The sequence below is a fragment of the Theropithecus gelada genome, chromosome 10, assembly GCF_003255815.1.
Source record: "Theropithecus gelada isolate Dixy chromosome 10, Tgel_1.0, whole genome shotgun sequence".
In the NCBI taxonomy this organism is placed as follows: Eukaryota; Metazoa; Chordata; class Mammalia; order Primates; family Cercopithecidae; genus Theropithecus; species Theropithecus gelada.
In genome coordinates this window covers 74,352,481-74,372,365 of record NC_037678.1, presented here as the reverse complement: position 1 = coordinate 74,372,365, position 19,885 = coordinate 74,352,481, and the positions used below count along the sequence as shown (strand labels likewise).

The window sequence follows — 19,885 nt, the reverse complement described above, 5'->3', positions numbered from 1 at the left end:
TGTAGTCCCAGCTACTCGGGAGGCTGAGGCAGGAGAATGGCGTGAACCCAGGAGGCAGAGCTTGCAGTGAGCCGAGATCGCGCCACTGCACTGCAGCCTGTGCAACAGAGCAAGACTCTGTCTCAAAAAAAAAAAAAAAAAAAAGAGAATATACCATAATGTATTTATCCACCATTCTGCTGATGGACTTTCAGGTTGTTTCTAGGTGTTTTGTTTTGTTTTGTTTGAGACAAAGTCTCACTCTGTCACCCAAGATGGAGTGCAGTGGTGCAATCTCAGCTCACTGCAACCTCCACTTCCCAGGTTCAAGTAGTTCTCCTACCTCAGCCACCCCAGTAACTGGGATTACAGGTGTGTGCCACCATGCTTGGCTAATTTTTGTTTGTTTGCTTTTTTTTTTTTTTGAGACAGAGTTTCGCTCTTGTTGCCCAGGCTGGAGTGCAATGGTACAATCTTAGCTTACTGCAACCGCCGCCTCCTGGATTCCAGTGATTCTCCTGCTTCAGCCTCCTGAGTAGCTGGGATTACAGGTGCCTGCCACCATGCCCAGCTAATTTTTGTATTTTTAGCAGAGATGGGGTTTCGCCATGTTGGCCAGGCTGGTCTTGAACTCCTGACCTCAGGTGATCTGCCTGCCTCAGCCTCCCAAAGTGCTAAGATTACATGCGTGAGCCACTGACCGTGCGTGGCCATTTTTTTGGTATTTTTAGTAGAGACGGGGTTTTGCAATGTTGGCCAAGCTGGTCTCGAACTCCTGAGCTCTAGCATTCCGCCTGCCTTGGCCTCTCAAAGTGCTGGGATTATAGGTGTGATCCACCACAATGGGCCATGAAGATAGTCTATTTGAAAATACATAATGAGAAGAGTAAAAGGAATGAAAAAGAATGACGATCACCTACAAGATGTAGAAAACTACCTCAATAGACCAAATCTAAGAATTATTGGTGTTCAAGAGGGAGTTGAGCAAGAGCAAGGGGTAGAAGAAAGCTTATTCAAAGAAGTAATAACAGGCTGGTATGGTAGCTCATGCCAGTAGTTTCAATGCTTTGGGAGGCAGAGGCAGGAGGGTTGCTTGAGGCCAGGAGTTCAAGACTAGCCTGGGCAACATAGTGAGACCTTGTCTCTACAAAAAATAAGATAAAAAATTAGCCAGGCATTACAGGTGGTGCACACCTGTAATCCCAGCTACTTGGGGGCTGAGGCAGGGGGGATCACTTGAGTTCAAGAGTTTACAGCTACAGTGAGCTGTTATTGTGCTACTGCACTACAGCGTGGGCAACAGAGTGAGACCTTGTCTCCAAAAAAAATAATAATAATAACAGAAAACTTTCCCAAACTTGAGAAAGATACAAATATCCAGTTACAGGAAGGCCAAAGAACAGATTTGACCCTCTCCTCTCCCCAAAAAACACTTGAAAGTATAAAACCTCCTCTCCCCAAAAAACACTTGAAAGTATAAAACTACAGGCACGCCGGCTCACACCTGTAATCTCAACACTTTGGGAGGCCACAGTGGGAGGATCATTTGAGCCTAGAAGTTTGAGACCAGCCTGGGTAACGGAGCAAGACCCGACTCCTATTTCTAAAAAAACAAAATAGAAAGTAGAGTGGTAGCTGCCAAGAGCTGGGGAGGGGCAGGGGAAATGGAGAGTTTTTGTTTGATTTCTTGGGTAGATATTAGCACTATGCTTATGCTGAAAATGACTTTGTTCTGAAGAAATATATGCTTAAGTATTTAGAGATGAAGTGTCTTGATGTCTGCAACTTACCTTTTTTTTTTTTTTTTTTGAGATGGAGTCTCACTCTGTTGCCCAGGCTGGAGTGTAAAGGCGCGATCTCGGCTCACCACAACCTCCACCTCCTGGGTTCAAGCGATTCTCCTGCCTCAGCCTCCCAAGTGGCTGGGATTACAGGTGCGTGCCAGCACACCTGGCTAATTTTTTTGTATTTTTAGTAGAGACATGGTTTCGCCATGTTGGCAAGGCTGGTCTCGAACTCCTGAACTCAGGTGATCTGCCCGCCTCGGCCTCCCAAAGTGTTGGGATTACAGGCGTGAGCCATTGCACCTGGCCTGTTTAGTTTATTTCTTAAATAATGTAGTCAGGCTGGGTGCGGTGGCTCACGCCTGTAATCTTAGTGCTTTGGGAGGCCTAGGCGGGCGGATCACCTGAGGTCGGGAGTTTGAGACCAGCCTGACCAACATGGAGAAAACCCATCTCTACTAAAAATACAAAATTAGCCAGGCATGGTGGTGCATGCCTGTAGTCCCAGCTACTGGGGAGGCTGAGGCAGGAGAATCGCTTGAACCCAGGAGGCGGAGGTTGGGGTGAGCCGAGATCGAGCCATTGCACTCCAGCCTGGGCAACAACAGTAAGTCTGTCTCAAAAAAAAAAAAAAGTCAAATTTACCAATCTTATCCTTTCTGTTTTTGAGGGCCCTGTCACTATCTTGATGCGTCTGCCCTCTGCTGGAGATAAGGGGAGCTGCAGGGCAGGTCTTGAACTCCAGCAATTCATTCCCCCTGTGTGACTGTATTATTTGGCAGTTAATTCTTCTCAGTCTATGATATGAGTTTAAGACTATTCTCTGGTTTCCCTAAAATAATGGTAATAATAATAACAACATGTGGCTGGGCGCGGTGGCTCACGCCTGTAATCCCAGCACTTTGGGAGGCCAAGATGGGCAGATCACCTGAGGTTGGGAGTTCGAGATCAGCCTGACCAACATGGTGAAACCCCATCTCTACTAAAAACACAAAAATATTAGCCAGCACGCGTCTGTAATCTCAGCTACTTGGGAGGCTGAGGCAGGAGAATCACTTGAACCCGGGAGGCGGAGGTTGTGGTGAGCTGAGATTGCACCATTGCACTCCAGCCTAGGCAACAAGAGCGAAACTCCATCTCAAAATAAATAAATAAATAAATAAATAAAATAATAATAATAATAACATGTAACATCTATTGAGCACAAACGGTGTTGCACGCAGTGAGCTTAGCGTTACATCAGTTTCTCATTTAATTGCCACAATACCCTCATAGGTAGATACTAGTATTGTTTATCCCTATTTTACTTTTGAGGAAACTGAGGCACAGAAGGACTAAGAAATATTCTCAAAGATATGCAAGTAGTAAGAGGGAGAAGCTAGGATTCAAATTCAAACCCAAGCAGGTTGCACCAGGCTTGTTACCATAAATCTATTTTTTTGATTTATTTATATGGATTTCTGGGTAGAAGTAGTAAATGGGGCAACCATTTAAATACTCTCCCATCTCTCTTGGGGATTTTTTTTTATAAGGTCTTATTTTATTTCTATTATAAACTCACAAAAGGGCCCAGAGAGCCCAGAAGTGTGACTCAATCAGCTGAAGTCGCCAAAGCAGCTTTTCCCCTTAACAGTAGTTAATATATTTGCAAAGATCATCCAAAAACAAACACACACTTAAATATCACCAGGTCAGGAAGTAACTGAAATATGGAACATTTGTTAACTCTTTTTTTCTTTTCCTCTTTTTTTTTGAAGATAGGGTCTCGCTGTGTTGCCTACGCTGGAGTCCAGTGGTGCGATCATGGCTCACTGCAGTCTCAACCTACCAGGCACAAGCCATCCTCCCACCTCAGCCTCCCAAGTAGCTAGGACTACAGGTGTACACCACCATGCCCAGCTAATTTTTATTTTTATCTTTTTAAAATAGAGATAGGTTTCCCTATGTTTCCCAGACTGGTCTCAAACTCCTGGGCTCAAGTGATCCTCCCACCTCAGCTTCCCAAAGTGTTGGGATTAACAGGTGTGAGCCACTGCACGTGGCCTAACATTTTTTTTCTAAGGGCTAAATGTCACAGTAGTAACGTATTCAGAGGGAAAAAACCCAAATGTCTCACATAAGAAAATGACAGTCCTGATAAACAATGCTAAAAGTGATGTAGAATACCTGTTTATAAACTGCTGTTTTCTTTCTTTCTTTTTTTTTTTTTTTTGAGATGGAGTCTCTCTCTGTTGCCCAGGCTGGAGTGCACCTCCACCTCCCAGGTTCAAGCGATTCTTCTGCCTCAGCCTCCGAAGTAACTGGGATTACAGGCACCCACCATCATACCTGGCTAATTCTTGTATTTTTGTAGAGACGGGTTTCACTATGTTGGCCGGGCTGATCTTGAACTCCTGACCTCAGGTGCTCCACCCACCTAAGCCTCCCTAAGGGCTGGGATTACAGACATGAGCCACCGTGCCTGGCCTGGGGAAAGATTTTTAAGGCCAGAGGAAGGGCAAATTCACTTTTCCCGCTTCTGGGGCATTTCTGGCAGCTGCAGTGGTCATCTGCGTTCCTGCAGTTCCAACAGCAGCAGCAGCAGCAGCAGCAGGGGTGCCAGCAACAGTGCCTGTGAGCACTGACTCTGGTAGTGCCAGAGGCTGTGTAGTAGGCATGGTTGACATTTGTATCTGTTTCAGATTTCCCAGCCACACAACCTCACTCCCAGACCATTTCTCTCCCTCAGTAGCCAGCATTAAAAAAAAGAAAAAAGAAAAAAATGTGAACTGTAACACAACTTCCCAGAGAACTTAAACCTCACACCTGTGTTTTTACTCTCAGTGAGGTTAAATGCATTTGGGGAGGATTTCTGTGACCCACAGAGCCACTGTGCAGTACTGCATAAGACTGGGGCTTATGCAGCTCTTTTTTTGTGTGTGTGTGTGACAGACTCGTACTGTCGCCTGGGCTGGAGTGCGGTGGTGCAATCTCGGCTCACTGCAATCTCTGCCTCCTGGGTTCAAGTGATTCTCCTGCCTCAGCCTCCCAGCTGGGATTACAGGTGCCCGCCACCACACCCAGCTAATTTTTTGTATTTTTAGTAGAGATGCAGTTTCACCATGTTGGCCAGGCTGGTCTCGAACTCCTGACGTGATTCACCCGCCTCAGCCTCCCAAAGTGTTGGGATTACAGGCGTGAGCCACCGCGCCTGGCCACAGCTCTGACCTTTTTTTTTTTTTTTTTTTTTTTTTGAGACGGAGTCTCGCGCTGTGTCACCCAGGCTGGAGTGCAGTGGCGCGATCTCGGCTCACTGCACGCTCCGCCTCCCAGGTTCAGGCCATTCTCCTGCCTCAGCCTCCGAGTAGCTGGGACTACAGGCGCCCGCCACCACGCCCGGCTAGTTTTTTGTATTTTTAGTAGAGACGGGGTTTCACCATGTTAACCAGGATGGTCTCGATCTCCTGACCTCGTGATCCGCCCGCCTCGGCCTCCCAAAGTGCTGGGATTACAGGCTTGAGCCACCGCGCCCGGCCAGCTCTGACCTTTTAATGTCACTTTCCTGGGCCCTTTTGTGGCACTACGGTGGGATTCTTCAAGTTCTTGACTTTGAGGTCCTGTAAACTGAACCATGAGGCTGACTCTGGCAGTGTTACTTTTATAAAAACTCATTATACATCACATCTATTGTTTATGCACTTACCTGAGCTAAGGAAGTATTCACTAAAGCACCCGACAGGGGAAATGACAGCATCATGGCTAGGCCTGGCTGTTTCAGGTTTTTGGGACTGCAATATTACTTTTGACTTCCTATTTGGGAAGGAAAAATCATTCCAAACTTAACCCTTTCTGCCAAAGTTGCTCTTATTTCAGGAGTCAACTGGCCTTCCTAGTTGTCCATGTCAACTGCACTTGTCAGAGTTGGGGAAATAACCACAGGGTAAGTGCAGGAGGTAACATTTCCCAAAGATTTCAGGGAATACTGGATAACTGTGACTGTTCCATATGGAAAATTTGGAGTATGCTGGGAAAATATGAGGAATGACTTTAGGTGTAATGACGTCTAGGGTGGTCTCCTTGATGGAACAGGTTAATTGGGCAAATGCATTCTTCTCTTGTCCTACCTACATGGACCACTATAAGCAGCTTGCCTTCACCTGGTAGCAGCACACCTTCACGATTCAGCCTGAGAGATGAACAACTCTACAGTTTTGCATAACCAGATCCTCAAGACCTACCTACACCATCCATCCCCAGGACAGCATGGCGGGGGGCCACTCATTGACACCATGCTTATTCTAGACAACTGGAAGGGGCAAGAATCCCAAGTTTCGTGGTAAAACATCTATACTTGATTGGGTCCTTCAGGAAAAATTTGCCACTCACAAATTGCTGGTCCATCCTGCCTATCCCACAAAGCCTGGTGGGCCTCCTCCCATCTTGGTGAAAGCACTTACTTTTGGGTGTTCTGCTCCAAATGCATTTACCAGGTAGACCCCAAATCTACCACCCACAAGTGGAGTCTTGAACAAGACATTCTCTGGGTGGTCCAGGCTGCAGCATGATTCTGGCAACTCTGCCCCTTGAAACCCTGCAGAGCTCATTGTCTGTAGCAGATCCAATCCCTACTAGGAACTTGAGGCAAGGATCTGAAGAGACTCTGGTGTTTTGAGCAAGGCCATGTCCATCAGGTTAACCATCCAGGGTTCTGTGGAGATCAGGCATTCTACCCTGGGGCATCACATGACTCTGCAACCTGGACTGGATGGGATCTGAGGCTACCTGCGCACCTGGCTGCACTCTATGTTCCATTAGAAGCAGGTGCAATGGCCCTGGGTTTGAGTTAACCCTGAAGGTACCAATAAGCTGCCTAGTGGTGCCTATACCAGCAAGGTGGCTGTGGGTAGAGAATAAAAACGTGACACTTGGTTTCCAGGTGGTTCTGCATGACATAACGGCATCAGCAGTGAATGCTGAGTTCCAGCCCCATGCTGGACAGCAGTGGAATTAGCCCAAAGACAGAGCTTCGAGGTCAGCATGTCCTCTGTCTGAACAGACAGATGGCTTATGTCTGGATCCTGGTACAGAGGCCTTGGAAAGAATGAAACTGGAAGATGGAGACAAGGAGGTCCAGGGAGGAGTATGTTACATAAAACCGGACTTCCTAACACGGGCCTATGTGCCACATCACCAAAGGCTTCTTCCAGTGCAGGGGGCCAGATGGTCCACTCTTCACCATGACGAAGCCGGAGGCCATGGAAGACATCGTCAAACCATGTGTTTCCATCAGGTCTCACTCCAGATGCCTCGCATCTTAAAAGCAGGGATGCCACTGTGCTCTGGCTAAAGTTGTTGCCAGGGGAGAAGAGCTATTACCGGCCTGAGGAGGGAGGCCAAGGTTCTCAGGAGTGCAGTGCTCTGAGGACTGGGTGCCAGGCACCACCTCTGTTTGCACCTTATTACCTGCTTTCTCACCTGCAATAAGAGTTGCCCATATACCCTAAAAGGTTTTCATTTCTTGGGGGTCCCTAGGCCTTCCCTGCAAAGTGGGAGTCATGGAGAGAAGCTGGAGTTCATGTGCGTGGCAGCAAATGGAAGCTGCTCTGGTTGAGAAACATTCCTCCAGCTCATCCCAGACACTGCTTGAGGGCCTGCATCTGAACCGGGATTACGGATCTATACACTCTCTTCATCATCACAGGCAGTCCCGGTACCCCCAGAGTTTGGTTCAAGTGCTTGCTAAGCCACACTAACCTCATAAAATCTTGGTCAACCAGGTCTTCCTGCCAGCAGCAATCTGCTGGGTGGCCCAAGGGCGCTGGCAATGCCAGGGCAAATGTAGTCACTGAGGCCATGGGTGGACAGACCCATTCCTAATGGTCTCCCTGCTTTTAAGTCACACACCTGCCAATCCTAGCCTGGAATATTTAACTCTTCATGGCTTCATCACCTGTAAGGCAAGATACCACCTCTCTGTGGAACCCAGAAATGCGGTCTCCTCTTTGCCTTCTGGGTCTTGGATACACCAGACTCTGGCCAGCAAAGCCCAGTATAGAGCAGAGGCAGGCCCCTGGCCAATGGTTAGCTTGTGGCTCAGGTCCTGGGTGACGTCTGCTCCAGGCTAGAGCCCTAAAGCTCCAGATGAGAGATCACTACACTTTTCCTGTAAAAAGTTAAATATTTTAGGCTTTGCAATTCATATGGTCTCTGTTGCAACTACTTGTTTTTGCCACTGTAGTAAAAAGAAGTCAATGAATGGGTATGGCTGTGTTCCAACAAAACTTTATTTACAAAAACAGGAAGCAGGCACGTTTGGCCCTCAGACTGTAATTTGCCCATCACTACTCTTGATGATACTCAGATGACCTGGCAGGCTGAGGGGGCTGTGGCCCTGTCTGATCCTCTGTGAGATGGAAACCACTCTAGGGTCTCCTGGTGTGCTGAGGCTGTACACAGGGGCAGAACAGGGCACTGTGTTTGGAAGTTTCTGACCAAGTGTTGACAGCAGAGGGCAAAACGTGAAGGCTGTGCTGGATAAGGCTGAACCGTCCTCATAAGCAGCACCAACTGCTTTATTCCAGGTCAGGGCCAACTCTTCCACCACAATACCAACACGGTCCCTCGGCGGGCACTGTCTTTACTGGGCCCCTAGGAGTCCCTGCGTTGAGACCTGACCACCAGCCCCTCTCTGGTGATGGCCCAGTTGTAGTTCTTCGGGGAGTCCAATGCTGCTTCCACCCGTGCCTCCAGGTTCTCTCGGGTGATGAAATTTTTCGCCTCTTCCTATCGGGAGAGAAAAGCCCAGCTCAACAGAAACCCCGGGCACATGCCAGCCAGCCAGCCCACCCAGCCTGCTGGCCTCTCACCCCACTGAGAAAGCAGCTCTCACTCGCCCTGGGGAAGCATGCCTGGAGCCCAGGTCCTCTTTGAGAGCCCCTCTGGCCTCCCAGTGGAGTGATATCAGGTTGCTTTGCTACATTGCTCTTTTCTCAGACACTTTAGCCATAGCCCCGAGCGCCAGCTATGAAAATCTCACGTCCTGGTAGGTGAAATCCATCCCTCAGTGGTCCCCTCTGAATCACTCTAACTCGTCCTTCCCCCTGTTACTTTATTACTTTATTTATTTATTTATTTTTTTTGAGACGGAGTCTCACTGTGGCCCGGGATGGAATGCAGTGGCTCCATCTCGGCTCACTGAAACCGCCGCCTCCTGGGTTCAAGCGATTCTCATGCCTCAGCCTCCCCAGTAGCTGGGATTACAGGCGCACACCACGACGCCTGGCTAATTTTTGTATTTTTAGGAGAGACGGGGCTTCACCATGTTGGCCAGGCTGGACTCGAACTCTTGACCTCAAGTGATACGCCCGCTTAGGCCTCCTATAGTACTGGGATTACAGGTGTGAACCACCGCTCCTAGCTACCCTTATATTACTTTAAATCAAGCCTCATCCATTCTCACTGCATTACTCCTAAGTGGTCTCCCTGCTTTTAAGTCACACACTTGCTAATCCCAGCCGTGAAATATTTAACCCTTCACGGCTTCATCACCTGTTATGCAAAATACAACCTCTTTGTGGAACACAGGGTCCCTCCCACAGACCTGCTAGGCACCTGAACACTGTCCAATTACTCTGCTCACCTCCGGGTCTTTGCGCCTGACTGGCACTCTCTCTCCTCTCCCAAATCCTGATCTGCCAACTCTAAGTCTCTGCACATAGCCAGCGCCCGCGTCGCGGTACCCAGAATTCCCAGTGCCCCGCAAGCCGCGAACCCAACTGGAGTCCCACCCTCCGGAGGCGTTGCCCACCTGCAGCTGCAGCACTTCCCGTTCCTTGCGCTGCACCCAGGCCTGCATCTCTTCGGCCTTGCGGGCCTGCTCCAACGCCTGCCGCTGCTCCTGCTCCCGTTCCTCCTGCCGCAGCCTCGCTATCCTGTGAGGGTCAAGGGGCCGAGGCTGAGCGGGGCCCGGGCTTCTCCCAGGCCGGCCAGGCCGCCCCGCCCCGCCCCGCCCCGCCTCCCGCCTCACGCACCGCAGCTCGTGCAGTCGCCGGTTCTCCTCCTGGTTCCAGGCCATCAGCTCGCGGTGCTCAGTGGCGTACTTCAGGGCCTTGCGCTCCGCCACAACTCCGGCTCGGGCCTCGTACGCCTTCCTCCGCACCTCGGACACGAACTCCTTCCTGGGTGCAGACGCGGCAGGAATCGGCAACCTCTTCGCCCGCCCCCACCGTCCCCAGCGCGCGCGGACGGCCACCTCCCCCCGGCCGCACACCTGAGGGCGCGCACGGTCTGGCGGTAGTGCTGGTAACGCTCCATCAGCACGAAGCACTCCGCAGGGTCCACCGGGGGCGGCATGTTCACGCGCCCGATCTTGGATTTGGCCGGCGGGTCGTAGCGGGTCTTGCGCCCGCGCACTGGCAGCACCAGCGGGGCCCGGGGCCCGCACTGGGTCCCCACGCCCAGGCGGCTCAGCGCGCGTAGCATGGCCGCGACTCTTCACTGCGGCCGCGCTGCCGGAACGCCACCGTGCCCCGGAAGCGGCGCGGGGCACCTTGGGACCTGTAGTCCTCAGGCTGTCCCTCACACCTCGCCCGGCCGTGTGGCCTCTGGAACCCAAGCGGCGACCCTGCGGACGTCCGCACCCAGCCCCCAGGCTCTGGCGCAGCCCTCCCGCCAGGGCCCGGGGCCATCCCTTCGTTCCTCCCTCCCGCGGGGCCGGACCCGCCTCCCTCCAGCCCCCACGCAGGGAAAGGTCTCAGCGGGGAAGAGAGGGAGGGGAGGAAGGACAGAATTCGAGGCAACAACTTCGGAGAACCTCACACTTTATTGGAGGACGGCGGGACGGGGCGGGGCTCTCGGGCTGCCGTCTGCGGAGGGAGAAGTGGCGGTGAGGCCTCAAGACACTGGTCTCGTGACCGCCGAGCTGCCACCTTCCCGGTCCTCTCCCTTCTTGTCCCCACCTGGCCTCCCAGAGCTGGACGCGCCCCCGCCTCCCCTAGAAGCCTGAGGATCCAGCGGGTGTGGGGATCTCCAGCTCCCTTGGGCGAGCCCTCTTGTCCACACTAAACAAGCCTGACGCATGGAAACCTGAGCCCGTACACATAAATCAGGCGGTAAGACTTTGCCTCATAGGAACTTACTACTTTCTTCTTTAGTTATCGTGCTCTCCTGATGCACTTTAAATATGTTTGATTTGCAAAATAGTAACAAACCATTTCCCCACGCCTGCCTTCTGCTATGTCTTGGGGAGCTCTGCAGTCCCTGAGATGTTCCTAGTGCACATGTCAGTGACCACCTGGTCCTCTTAGCCCTGTTGTCTATTTGCCTGAGGTTGCATCCCTCACCTCTTTCCACTGGCCCAGGGTCTGTCCATTTCAAGACAGTCATTGGCTCAATTATCTCCTTCTACTCTACTAGTGACTTCAGTCTTTAACCTAAGTGTTTTATAAATTGTCTAGAATCCTCCTGGGAAATAGGAAGGATAGCAGACAGCACCCTGCTGTGTGCAGTAGGGGTACTGAGAAATGATTGGTGGTGCTGTGGCAGGGGGCATTCTCAGTGGTGTTTCATTCTCCCCACCCTCCCTGCATCCACCCCTAAGCCACAATGGCCACTGATGACCAGTGGCTGGTCTTGATGCTGGGGACCTTTCATCCCACTCACCAGTAGTGTCTGTGCCAGATGTCGCTTCCTGCGAAGGGACCACCACGCCATGGTCCTGCCCTCCCAGGGCATGCTGTCTTCCAGGTGAGCCAGGGCATCACTTGGGAGGCCATAGGTAGCCTGGGCTGGGCTGCCTGCTGCAGTGCCCAGGGCCCTTCCTTAGAAGGGAACTGATGCTGTCCTCCCTACCCCGACCTCAGGCTCCGGGTGGGTGGGGGAGCCCCCAGACATCACTTTCTTCCTCCCAATCAGGCTGGGAGACACCCACCTGGGGGCCTAAGGGCATTCTGAGGATCCTGGGCTGAGCTGAGGGCTCGCTTTCCTCCAGGGTACCAGCCATGGGACCAGTGCTGAGCCTCTGAGGGTCCAGGGTGAGCAGTCAGCAGCATCAGGAGCAGGAGGCCTCGCCTGGAACTGGCCATGGCTGCTCTAATGGACAGGGTACAGCATTCAAGGAGCCTTACCTCACCCCTACATCCCACCCCCCCTTCCTACAGGGCCACCTTGGAAAACTGGCATCCCAGGGGCAGCTTTGGTATCTCCTTATGCCCTTCCCTCTCTGCCATGGCTCTTCATCCCAAGCACACAGGGGTCCAGATCCTGGGGGATCCTGGCCCAGCAGGGGACGATGCTCCAGGGGACCAGCCTTCTCCCTGAGCCTGGGACACAGAGGCTACCTGCCTTGCCAACTCTGAGGGCCCTCCCACTTGTCCAAGCCCATCCATCCTTCCTTCAAGGAGTTTCCAGAAGTGGAAGAAAGTTGGAGGGGAACAGAGACCTGAATTCAGGCCAATGGATGGGAGGATAGATGGATGGTCAGGGGAGTTCTCAATATAGGGGCATCTGGAGCACCAGTGCTAGGCCACAGAGTGGCAGGCCTTCCGCCCTTTTCTCTGTGGCCTGCTGTATCTCTTTCATAGTAGTTGGGGATGTGGAATGGATGTGTGGTGTTGATGGGGGCAAATGCTTCTACCCCTTATTCCCTCCCATGCCAGGGGCAGCAAGCACAATAGATGGTAGAGCTGTTGCGGAGAGGAGAGGAAAAGGGGACTTTTCTGGCATGGTTCAGGGGTGGAGGTGCTTGGGAATGGGGAAGAGGAGCAGCACACCATGGACCCAGGATGAAGCTCGATCCAGGTGTCCCAGCCCTTAGGGAAGGCTCCCCACTCACCGAGGAAGAGCTGTGGATGAGATGGCTCCTTCAGGCGGCTGCAGGACCTTAGCCTGATGGCCCCAGGATTTATAGACCAGGCAGCTCCACCCCCAGACTCCAGTGACGTCTTGAGAGGGGAGGGGGAGAAGCTTCCTACCCATCCCCCTTCCCAGAGCATCCACTCCACGAACATTCACCAGGCAGCTGCTGCCCTGAGGCCATCAACAGATGCTCCCTCGCCACCACCTTCCCAGGAGCCTCCAGGCCCGGGACTCCTGCTTCTGGCTGGCCCATGTCCTGGTCTCGCCTTCTTACTTGCCAGGCTGCATCTTCAAGCTCCTCATCTTGAGACCTAGAAAGCCCTCACAGCCCTCCCTGACGCCAAAAGAGCATCCTGGGCAGGGGAAATGCCTGGGGGTTCCCCAACTCTCAGCTCAGGGCTTTCCCTGGTGGACAGTGGAGGCCTAAGAGTAGGGAGCCTGGCAGGCTGTTCAGAGGTACAGGGGAGGCTGTGACCACTGTCCCAGAGGGCTTGTTTGCTCACTATAGAGTGGGTTGGGTGGGACAATCCACATCCACATACCTGGGAACCAGGGCTGGGTCACTCCAGATGGCTGGGTTTGGGTGGGGCAGTACCTACCCAGGAGTGGCTTCTCTCCTGGCGAAGAAGCGGACCCATGAGATGGGGCCCAGCTGTTGGGCCAGTGCAGCCTCCCAGGGCCATCAGCAGCCGGTAGAATAATTTTGTTCCTCAAGGCTCTAACCCCTCCCCAGTCATGGATTTAGACACAACTAGCCTGGCTGCTGGAAGTGGGCTCTTGCCTCCCAGTCTGCATCAGCAGCTCAGCTTTCCCTGGCTAGCCATCAGCCTCTGGGGGTCAGAGGCCTATTTACAGGGTTAATAGCCAATCTCCGCGCTTGGGCTGAACAGCATATGGGAGGGCCAGGGTCAGGCTTGGCATTGTGGTGGACAGAGTCATTAGGAGAGCTGGTGCATCAAATCCTGTGACAAAGATGGGGAAGGGGAGGCATAATGGGCATCAGTCAGCCCTAGACACCTGGACTTCAGCAGCCAAGGCAGGATGGGCACACCTGTGAATTTCCAGACTGACTTATTAGCAGGGACCTGAAACGAATGTGTGGCCCGTATGTTCAGTTAAATTGTTTTGGCTTAAATACACAGACTTTGTTAACCGGGTGATTTTTAGGAAAACATTTGCTTTGTGGTTTAGTGAAAATGAATCTAAGTTCAATGTACTAGTTTAGTTCTGCTTGGGGTTTACAGAACGTTTTATTCAAAGCTGGTGTTCATTTAAAAGGGGGATGGGTGCCTTTATTTATTCTGTAATTTGATTGTTTTTTTTTCCTGAAAAATCTAAACCGAGCTAAGCTTCCTGGGGAAAGCTCTGCTTTCCTTTTTTTTCTGGCAGCATACTTAGCTTTTTAGAAATGTTTGATGTCCTTTCTAGACTAGAACTCTGGACTCTTGTATCCTTCTCATTAGAACATAGAAAGCCATCTGTTCACCATGGGGCTCCAGTCCTCAGGATATGAAGTCACTGCAGCCTGGAGCTGTGCGTACTCAGGTGGGAAAGCAGAGGTTCAGAGGTGAATAAACACTCAGGTGCTGCAGGAGCACAGAGGGACACAAACTGAGCAGGCGACCTGGGTGAAGGACAGAGACAAGTGAGCTGGAGTCATGGACGCAGGGAGTGGCAGCGGAGGGGTGCAGCGTAAGGAACAAAATGGAAAAGGGCCAGCAGGAACTGCTGCGGATCCATGGGGCCAGAGAATGTGGGAGGGTTAGAGGAAAGGAGGGTGGGCCCTCCCACTGGGTGTGGGCAGTGGGAGGCAGGCATCTCTGGACAACTCTGACATGTGACCAGGATATGGGGGACTTGGGATTGGAGGAGAGCTGAGGGTCCACAGAGACAGACCCAGAATCCTGACCTCTGAGGGAAGAGACAGTGGAGGAGCAGCTAAAGGGTGAGGATAAGAGGCAGAGGACAGCCCGTGACACAAGGGAAGAGACCATGGATCCCTGGGGTTTAGCACCAAGGTGACCTTGGTGAACAGGGATGAAAAAGAAACGTGTGGGAATGAAATGAGGAAGAGGGAAGAGACAGAGTACAGGCTTTTTCACGTAGTCTCTCATAAACAGGGAAGAACTTAGGCCTGAGGTGGGAGACATGCTGTTTATGTAATTAATTAATTATTTTTTTTGAGACGGAGTCTAGCTCTGTCACCCAGGTTGGAGTGCAGTGGTGCGATCTTGGCTCATTGCAGTTTCTGCCTCCCAGGTTCCAGCAATTCTCTTGCCTCAGCCTCCCTGGTAGCTGGAATGTACCACCACACCCGGCTAATTTTTGTATTTTTAGTAGAGATGGTTTCACCATGTTGACCAGGCTGATCTCGAACTCCAGACCTCAGGTGATCCGTCCACCTTGGCCTCCCAAAGTGCTAGGATTATAGGCATTAGCCACTGTGCACAGCCTATTTTTTTGAGACAGGGTCTCTTTGACCCAGGCCGAAGTGCAGTGGCATGATCACGGCTCACTGTAGCCTCTACCTCATGGGCTCAGGTGATCCTTCCACCTCAGCCTCCCAAGTAGCTGGGACTACAGGTGTGTGCCACCATGCCTGGCTGATTTTTGTTATTTTTTTGTAGGGACAGGGTCTTGTCATGTTGCCCAGGTTGGTCTCGAATCCTGGGCTCAAGTGATCCACCTGCCTTGGCCTGCTCTTTATTTTTAATGAAAGAGACTTGAGTATTTGGGACAGGGGAACAAGGAAGGAAACTGCAACCCAGGAGGGACCTGCCCAAATGAAGTGAGGTCTGAGTGTGGCAGGATGTAGGGCTTTGGGTGTGTGGTGGGTGCAGGCTGTTACTCTTCCCCTATGGAGAAACACTCCTACCCTAAGCCCCTTGGGTCACAACTGACTGGCTGTGGGAAGGGCACTGGATGAAGCGGTCACCCCTGCCCTTTCCACATGACTGTGCTGTGTGAGCCTCAGCACATTTTCCTTTTGGCCTACACTAGTTTCTGTTGGGTTCACCTCTCTTGTAAACATGCATGCCCCATGTAGAAAGCAAAAGAGGAGTGAAGAGGGAGGCATGAAGGGATGAGGGACACATCTACAGCCTGAGCAAGACAGGGAGCAAACAGCTGAGGTCATTCCTACCTGGAGACACCGGTTTTGCACCCAAGTGATGCCTATCCACTGGCCAAATCAGCATGGACTTCAGCAGAAAACCACTCAGGCCACGGTGCCACATCCTGCTGAAGGCCAGCCTTGACAATAGGAGGCAGCCTGCTGGGAGGCACAAAAGCGCCTGTGAACAGCCTCATCTGCACATTCACTGAGTGGCTTGCTGACCCAGTGCCTGCCCTCCTGCATCGACTTGGACTTGGCCACACAGAGCACTGAAGGGTAGCCTGCAAGGAGCCAGGGGCTGCTCCCCAAACTTGGCACCCCTCACCAGAAATTCCTCAGATTCTATCTTTGCCTAATTTATCCATACTTCTCTTGAGACTACTGAGTTTTAAGTTTACTGCCTCTTGGGAGCTCCTTAGTTCCTACAGAACTAAATGTCTCTAATGACTCACACTCACCTCCTGTAAACTTCCAGAGGGGTCTGTTGCAGTCCTTGCCTCCTGGGTCCCTTCTGCACATCTCCTTCCTTCCCACAAACATCCTGGATATGTGGTGCACAGACAGGCTTCCCTCCTGGAGCCACTACATGTTAACTGCTTTATCTGGACTCTGAGGCCCTCTGTAATGTGGCTTCACTTCGCCTTTCCTCCTTTTCATTTATCTAAATTTCCAGCATCCCATGAGTCTGGTTCAAGTCCCACCTCCTCCAAGAAGCTCAGTAGTGCTGACCCCTAAGCATGCCTCCATGGACCAGGCTGGGGTGCCACCTCTCACTCCAGAAGCCTCTGCGGAGCCCAGGCCTGTGCTGGCTCTTCAAGAAAGGCCCTGCCTGACAGCCACAGCCACCAGTTCACTCTCCTGCTCCTGTAGTAAGCTGCTGATGAGGCTGGGAGGCAGTGGACAGACCCATTCTCCCAACGCAACAAAAGATCAAGATCACACTTCCCCAGCACACCCTGTAGTTAGGCATAGCTATGACCAGGTGAAAACCTTGTGAAGCCAATGAGTGGAATATGGGGTGGGGTATGAGTGGAAATGAAAAGTGCAGATTTGGCTTCCTGTCCTTAGAAATGAAGCTGCTGGCTCTCCATGCTCTTTCCTCAGGGTAGAATATGGACATGGCAGTGACCCAGCTTCAACCATGAGGATGAGAACAATATCCTAAGGATACTGGGTCTCTGGACAGGGCAGACTGTTATAGGAGACATAAATGAACATCCACCTTCTTTAAGAAACAAAAGTTCAACACTTTTGTCTAACATGTCACTCAAAACCAAGTTGGGATCTAAGACTCCCACCATCCTGACTTCTAGATCCGAGAAACATTCACATTCCCAGAAATGAGGACCCGTATGAAAGAAAATGGAAGCAATTCAACACAATACATGTGGATATAAAGACTTATCCTGGACAGGGTGACACAATCCAGACAGCTTTGTAGCAAAGCACCACAGACTGGAGAGGTCAGACTGGCCTCAGCCCAAAGCTGAGTCAGCTCCACTCTCCCCTGTGCCCCCGTTCTTAAGGAGACTCAGTGAGGACCTGGCCACCTTCCATAGGGAGGAAGGCTGGCCAGGACCCCTAAACCAAAGATGTGCTGGCAATGAAAGGAGGGTCCTGGAGATCACCTAAGAACTGGAGAGGCTGTGTTTGGTGGATAGGAGGAGTTAGGGGACTGTGGCCTCTCTCAGATTGCTCAGAGAGAACAGCAACAGCAGGGCCATGAACAGCCGAGCCCCAGCCTGTATGGCTGACCCACCCCCAGACAAAGGGAGAGACATTTCCTCAGGGAGTCAAAGCTTTTATTACCTGATAGTCCCTAGTGTGGTGCCAGAGATACCGCTCTGGTCCTATTACTCCCATGATATAGGTGGTGGGGATGGGGAAGGGGACCAGGGACAGAGGGGAGGGATATTTACAGTGCATGATGGTATGGGGACAACCACTTTCCTCTAGAGCTCTGAGTACTTTGTGCTTTTTTTCTTAGTTGGTGCCGAGCTACCTGGAATGGATTTTGTGTTTATCTTCTTTAGGGAAAGATATATTAACCAAAGCACAATCCAGCCCAATTTCCTGGCTGAGGATTTCACGATATCAGTCCAAACATCACACTATTTAATTCCCCAATAAAACATTGGAAAAAGGACTATCAGTGCTAACACATTTACATATAAAATTTCCACCTAATAGGTAATAGAAGCCTATGTACCAATTTCTAAAACAGTTATAAGATATATACACAATTTGGGGTATATTAACAAAACAGAATATTACAAAATATTAAAGGCAATCCTCCTGGTCCACGGACGCTTGTTGCCGCTTACTTGAAGTTGGCATAATCTGAGAATGCATCAATATATTCCTGCACCACCTTGTAGCAGAACTCATACTGTTCCTGGAGAGTGAAAGATAGGGAAAAAGCCAGGGTTACTGAAGAACACACAGTACCTGTAATTCCTAACAGACTCTTTTTTTTTTTGAAGATGGAAAATCGAGAGGAACTGAATGTTTTTGAACTTTCACCTGAGCTCTGATCTGCCTGCCAGAGTTCTGACAGCATTCCCCTTCTGGGCTGAATGCAGCAGACCTTCTACAAGCAGAGCTGACCAGAGCTGACCCAGGCTCTACAGAGGTCAGACATGCATGTGCTGGGCTGGGAGACAGTGCAACAGAGCATGGCCCACACTTACCATGGCTGCCAGGCTAGCATGCACCCTGGCTCTCAGAACCTTGTCTCCCAAACCTACTAACATTCACTTTTCTTTACTCCTCAAACATTTCTAGCTCCATGGGATTCAGGGAAACCTCTGTGGATGTGTGGCTTGTTAAAAGACCTCTCAACAGGGAGCCCAAGCCCAAAGGCAGGTACTCCTCCTGGATCTTCCTTCCTTACCCACAGAGAAGTGCAGATGAGCCCTGTGGGGCACCCAGACACCCCCTTCTAACCTGGCCCATCCTCTGGCAACAGGGGCTATGTTCCCATTGCTGCCATCCTGCCTCCCAACGTGCTTCCTGTGTATCTGGGGCACCTTGGGAGGGGAAGGGCAGGTCTGTGTTTAGACAGTCTTCTGACTCCTGGGTGGGCCCCTCTGAAGAGCCTCCTCCCTGAGCTGGCCCTGACAGAGAAGGGCTGCAGGTGGTGTGGTGGCAGGGACAAATATGTGGGCAGCATACCAGTGTCTGGACCATGTGTGGCCTCTGTAGCCGTAGGCTCTTGACAGTCTGGAAGACATCCAAAATCCCCTCTGCTTTCACACGCTCCAGGACGGTGCTCAGGGCACAGAAGGTCCCCGTCCTTCCTGCCCCAGCGCTGCAACAGAGCAGACACATTTACCACACCCGTCATGGCCCTCTGTGCAAGGGGGTGAGTGACAGTGGTAAGTGGTAGACAAAGAGGTGGGGGCAGGCAGCCGGTGCTCACCTTTGCCCTGTGGGCCCCCACCCAGCCTGGACCGGTTCTGGGTCGGGAGGCAGTGTACCCTGTGCCCTTCCTGCATGGCCCCATGTATTGTGGAGGGACTCACCTATTGAACCGTGGGGGATGACCTTCACTCATACCCCACCAGCACGGAGCCATTGCTGTCCACCTGCACATGCTGGCCTGAGTTGTCCTGACCTGCCGTTTGCTCAGGTTAGAACTAGCTCTAGTCCTGTTTTTCCCTTTCCCTGACAAACCCCCTCCCTACACTGGTGTGTATTTGCTGATTCCTTTCCATGTCTCTCACTTTCTTCCTAAATCCCAGGAATCCAGACTCTGACCTTGACGCTATCCCCCTATTCAATGTCATCAGCTGATTCACCCACCAGACACTGAGTGCCTACTGTGAGGCAGGGACTGTGGGGTTTAGCAATGTCCCTAGACAAGATGTGTGTTAAGAGAAGGGAAAAGAGGAGTGGGAGTTCTAGGCAGGGTACTCAGAGAAGGCTTGGACAAAGCCCTGTGGCTGCCTGGGACGGCATCTCAGGCCCATGGCAGGAGTGTGCCCAGGGTGCTGAAGGCCATGCAGTTAATGAAAGAAGAAAGGAGTGGTGGGCGTGGGGTCAGAGCCAGCCTGTGGTACACACCATCCTCTGCTGGCCCTGGCCAGGAAGCCCTTAGAACATGTTGGGCCTTGTAAGCTGTTGTTAGGATTCTAAGTAAAGGAGTGCATTTTTTCTAAAATGCAATCTCTAG

The 19,885-nt window shown here is 51.7% G+C and overlaps 3 protein-coding genes across 9 annotated transcripts in view; all 3 read right to left on the bottom strand.

Annotated features, from left to right (window-relative positions):
- Window positions 1–8,004: 8,004 nt before the first annotated feature.
- Window positions 8,005–10,453, bottom strand: MRPS26 (mitochondrial ribosomal protein S26). Of its 2 annotated transcripts, XM_025400668.1 has the most exons (4): window positions 10,012–10,444; window positions 9,773–9,919; window positions 9,550–9,673; window positions 8,005–8,525 (listed from the first exon to the last, which is right to left on the bottom strand). In XM_025400668.1, the coding sequence occupies exons 1-4, from the start codon at window positions 10,221–10,223 to the stop codon at window positions 8,391–8,393; spliced, it is 618 nt and encodes a 205-aa protein (XP_025256453.1). In that variant the 5' UTR covers window positions 10,224–10,444; the 3' UTR covers window positions 8,005–8,390. The 2 variants fall into 2 exon arrangements, with proteins under 2 accessions (XP_025256453.1, XP_025256452.1); XM_025400667.1 differs by lacking the exon at window positions 8,005–8,525 and having other exon boundaries at window positions 8,925–9,673; window positions 10,012–10,453.
- Window positions 10,454–10,546: 93 nt separating this feature from the next.
- GNRH2 (gonadotropin releasing hormone 2) lies at window positions 10,547–12,611 on the bottom strand. 4 transcript variants are annotated; one of them, XM_025400095.1, is made up of 4 exons: window positions 12,574–12,611; window positions 11,671–11,831; window positions 11,403–11,560; window positions 10,547–10,606 (listed from the first exon to the last, which is right to left on the bottom strand). In XM_025400095.1, exons 2-4 carry the CDS (start codon window positions 11,822–11,824, stop codon window positions 10,556–10,558), a joined length of 363 nt encoding a protein of 120 aa, XP_025255880.1. In that variant the 5' UTR covers window positions 11,825–11,831; window positions 12,574–12,611; the 3' UTR covers window positions 10,547–10,555. The 4 variants fall into 4 exon arrangements, with proteins under 4 accessions (XP_025255880.1, XP_025255882.1, XP_025255883.1 ...); XM_025400097.1 differs by having other exon boundaries at window positions 11,403–11,539; XM_025400098.1 differs by having other exon boundaries at window positions 11,403–11,536.
- Window positions 12,612–17,096: 4,485 nt separating this feature from the next.
- PTPRA (protein tyrosine phosphatase, receptor type A) overlaps window positions 17,097–19,885 on the bottom strand; it is a 174,476-nt gene continuing 171,687 nt past the window's right edge. For 2 of the 3 annotated variants that reach the window (XM_025400744.1, XM_025400745.1), the window contains 2 exons: window positions 18,886–19,021; window positions 17,497–18,106 (listed from right to left, as the gene is read on the bottom strand). In XM_025400744.1, coding sequence (XP_025256529.1) covers window positions 18,032–18,106; window positions 18,886–19,021 — 211 coding nt within the window. In that variant the 3' untranslated portion in view covers window positions 17,497–18,031. Of the gene's footprint in view, window positions 18,107–18,885; window positions 19,022–19,885 lie in introns of all 3 variants that reach the window. The other variant, XM_025400743.1, reaches the window with a different exon arrangement.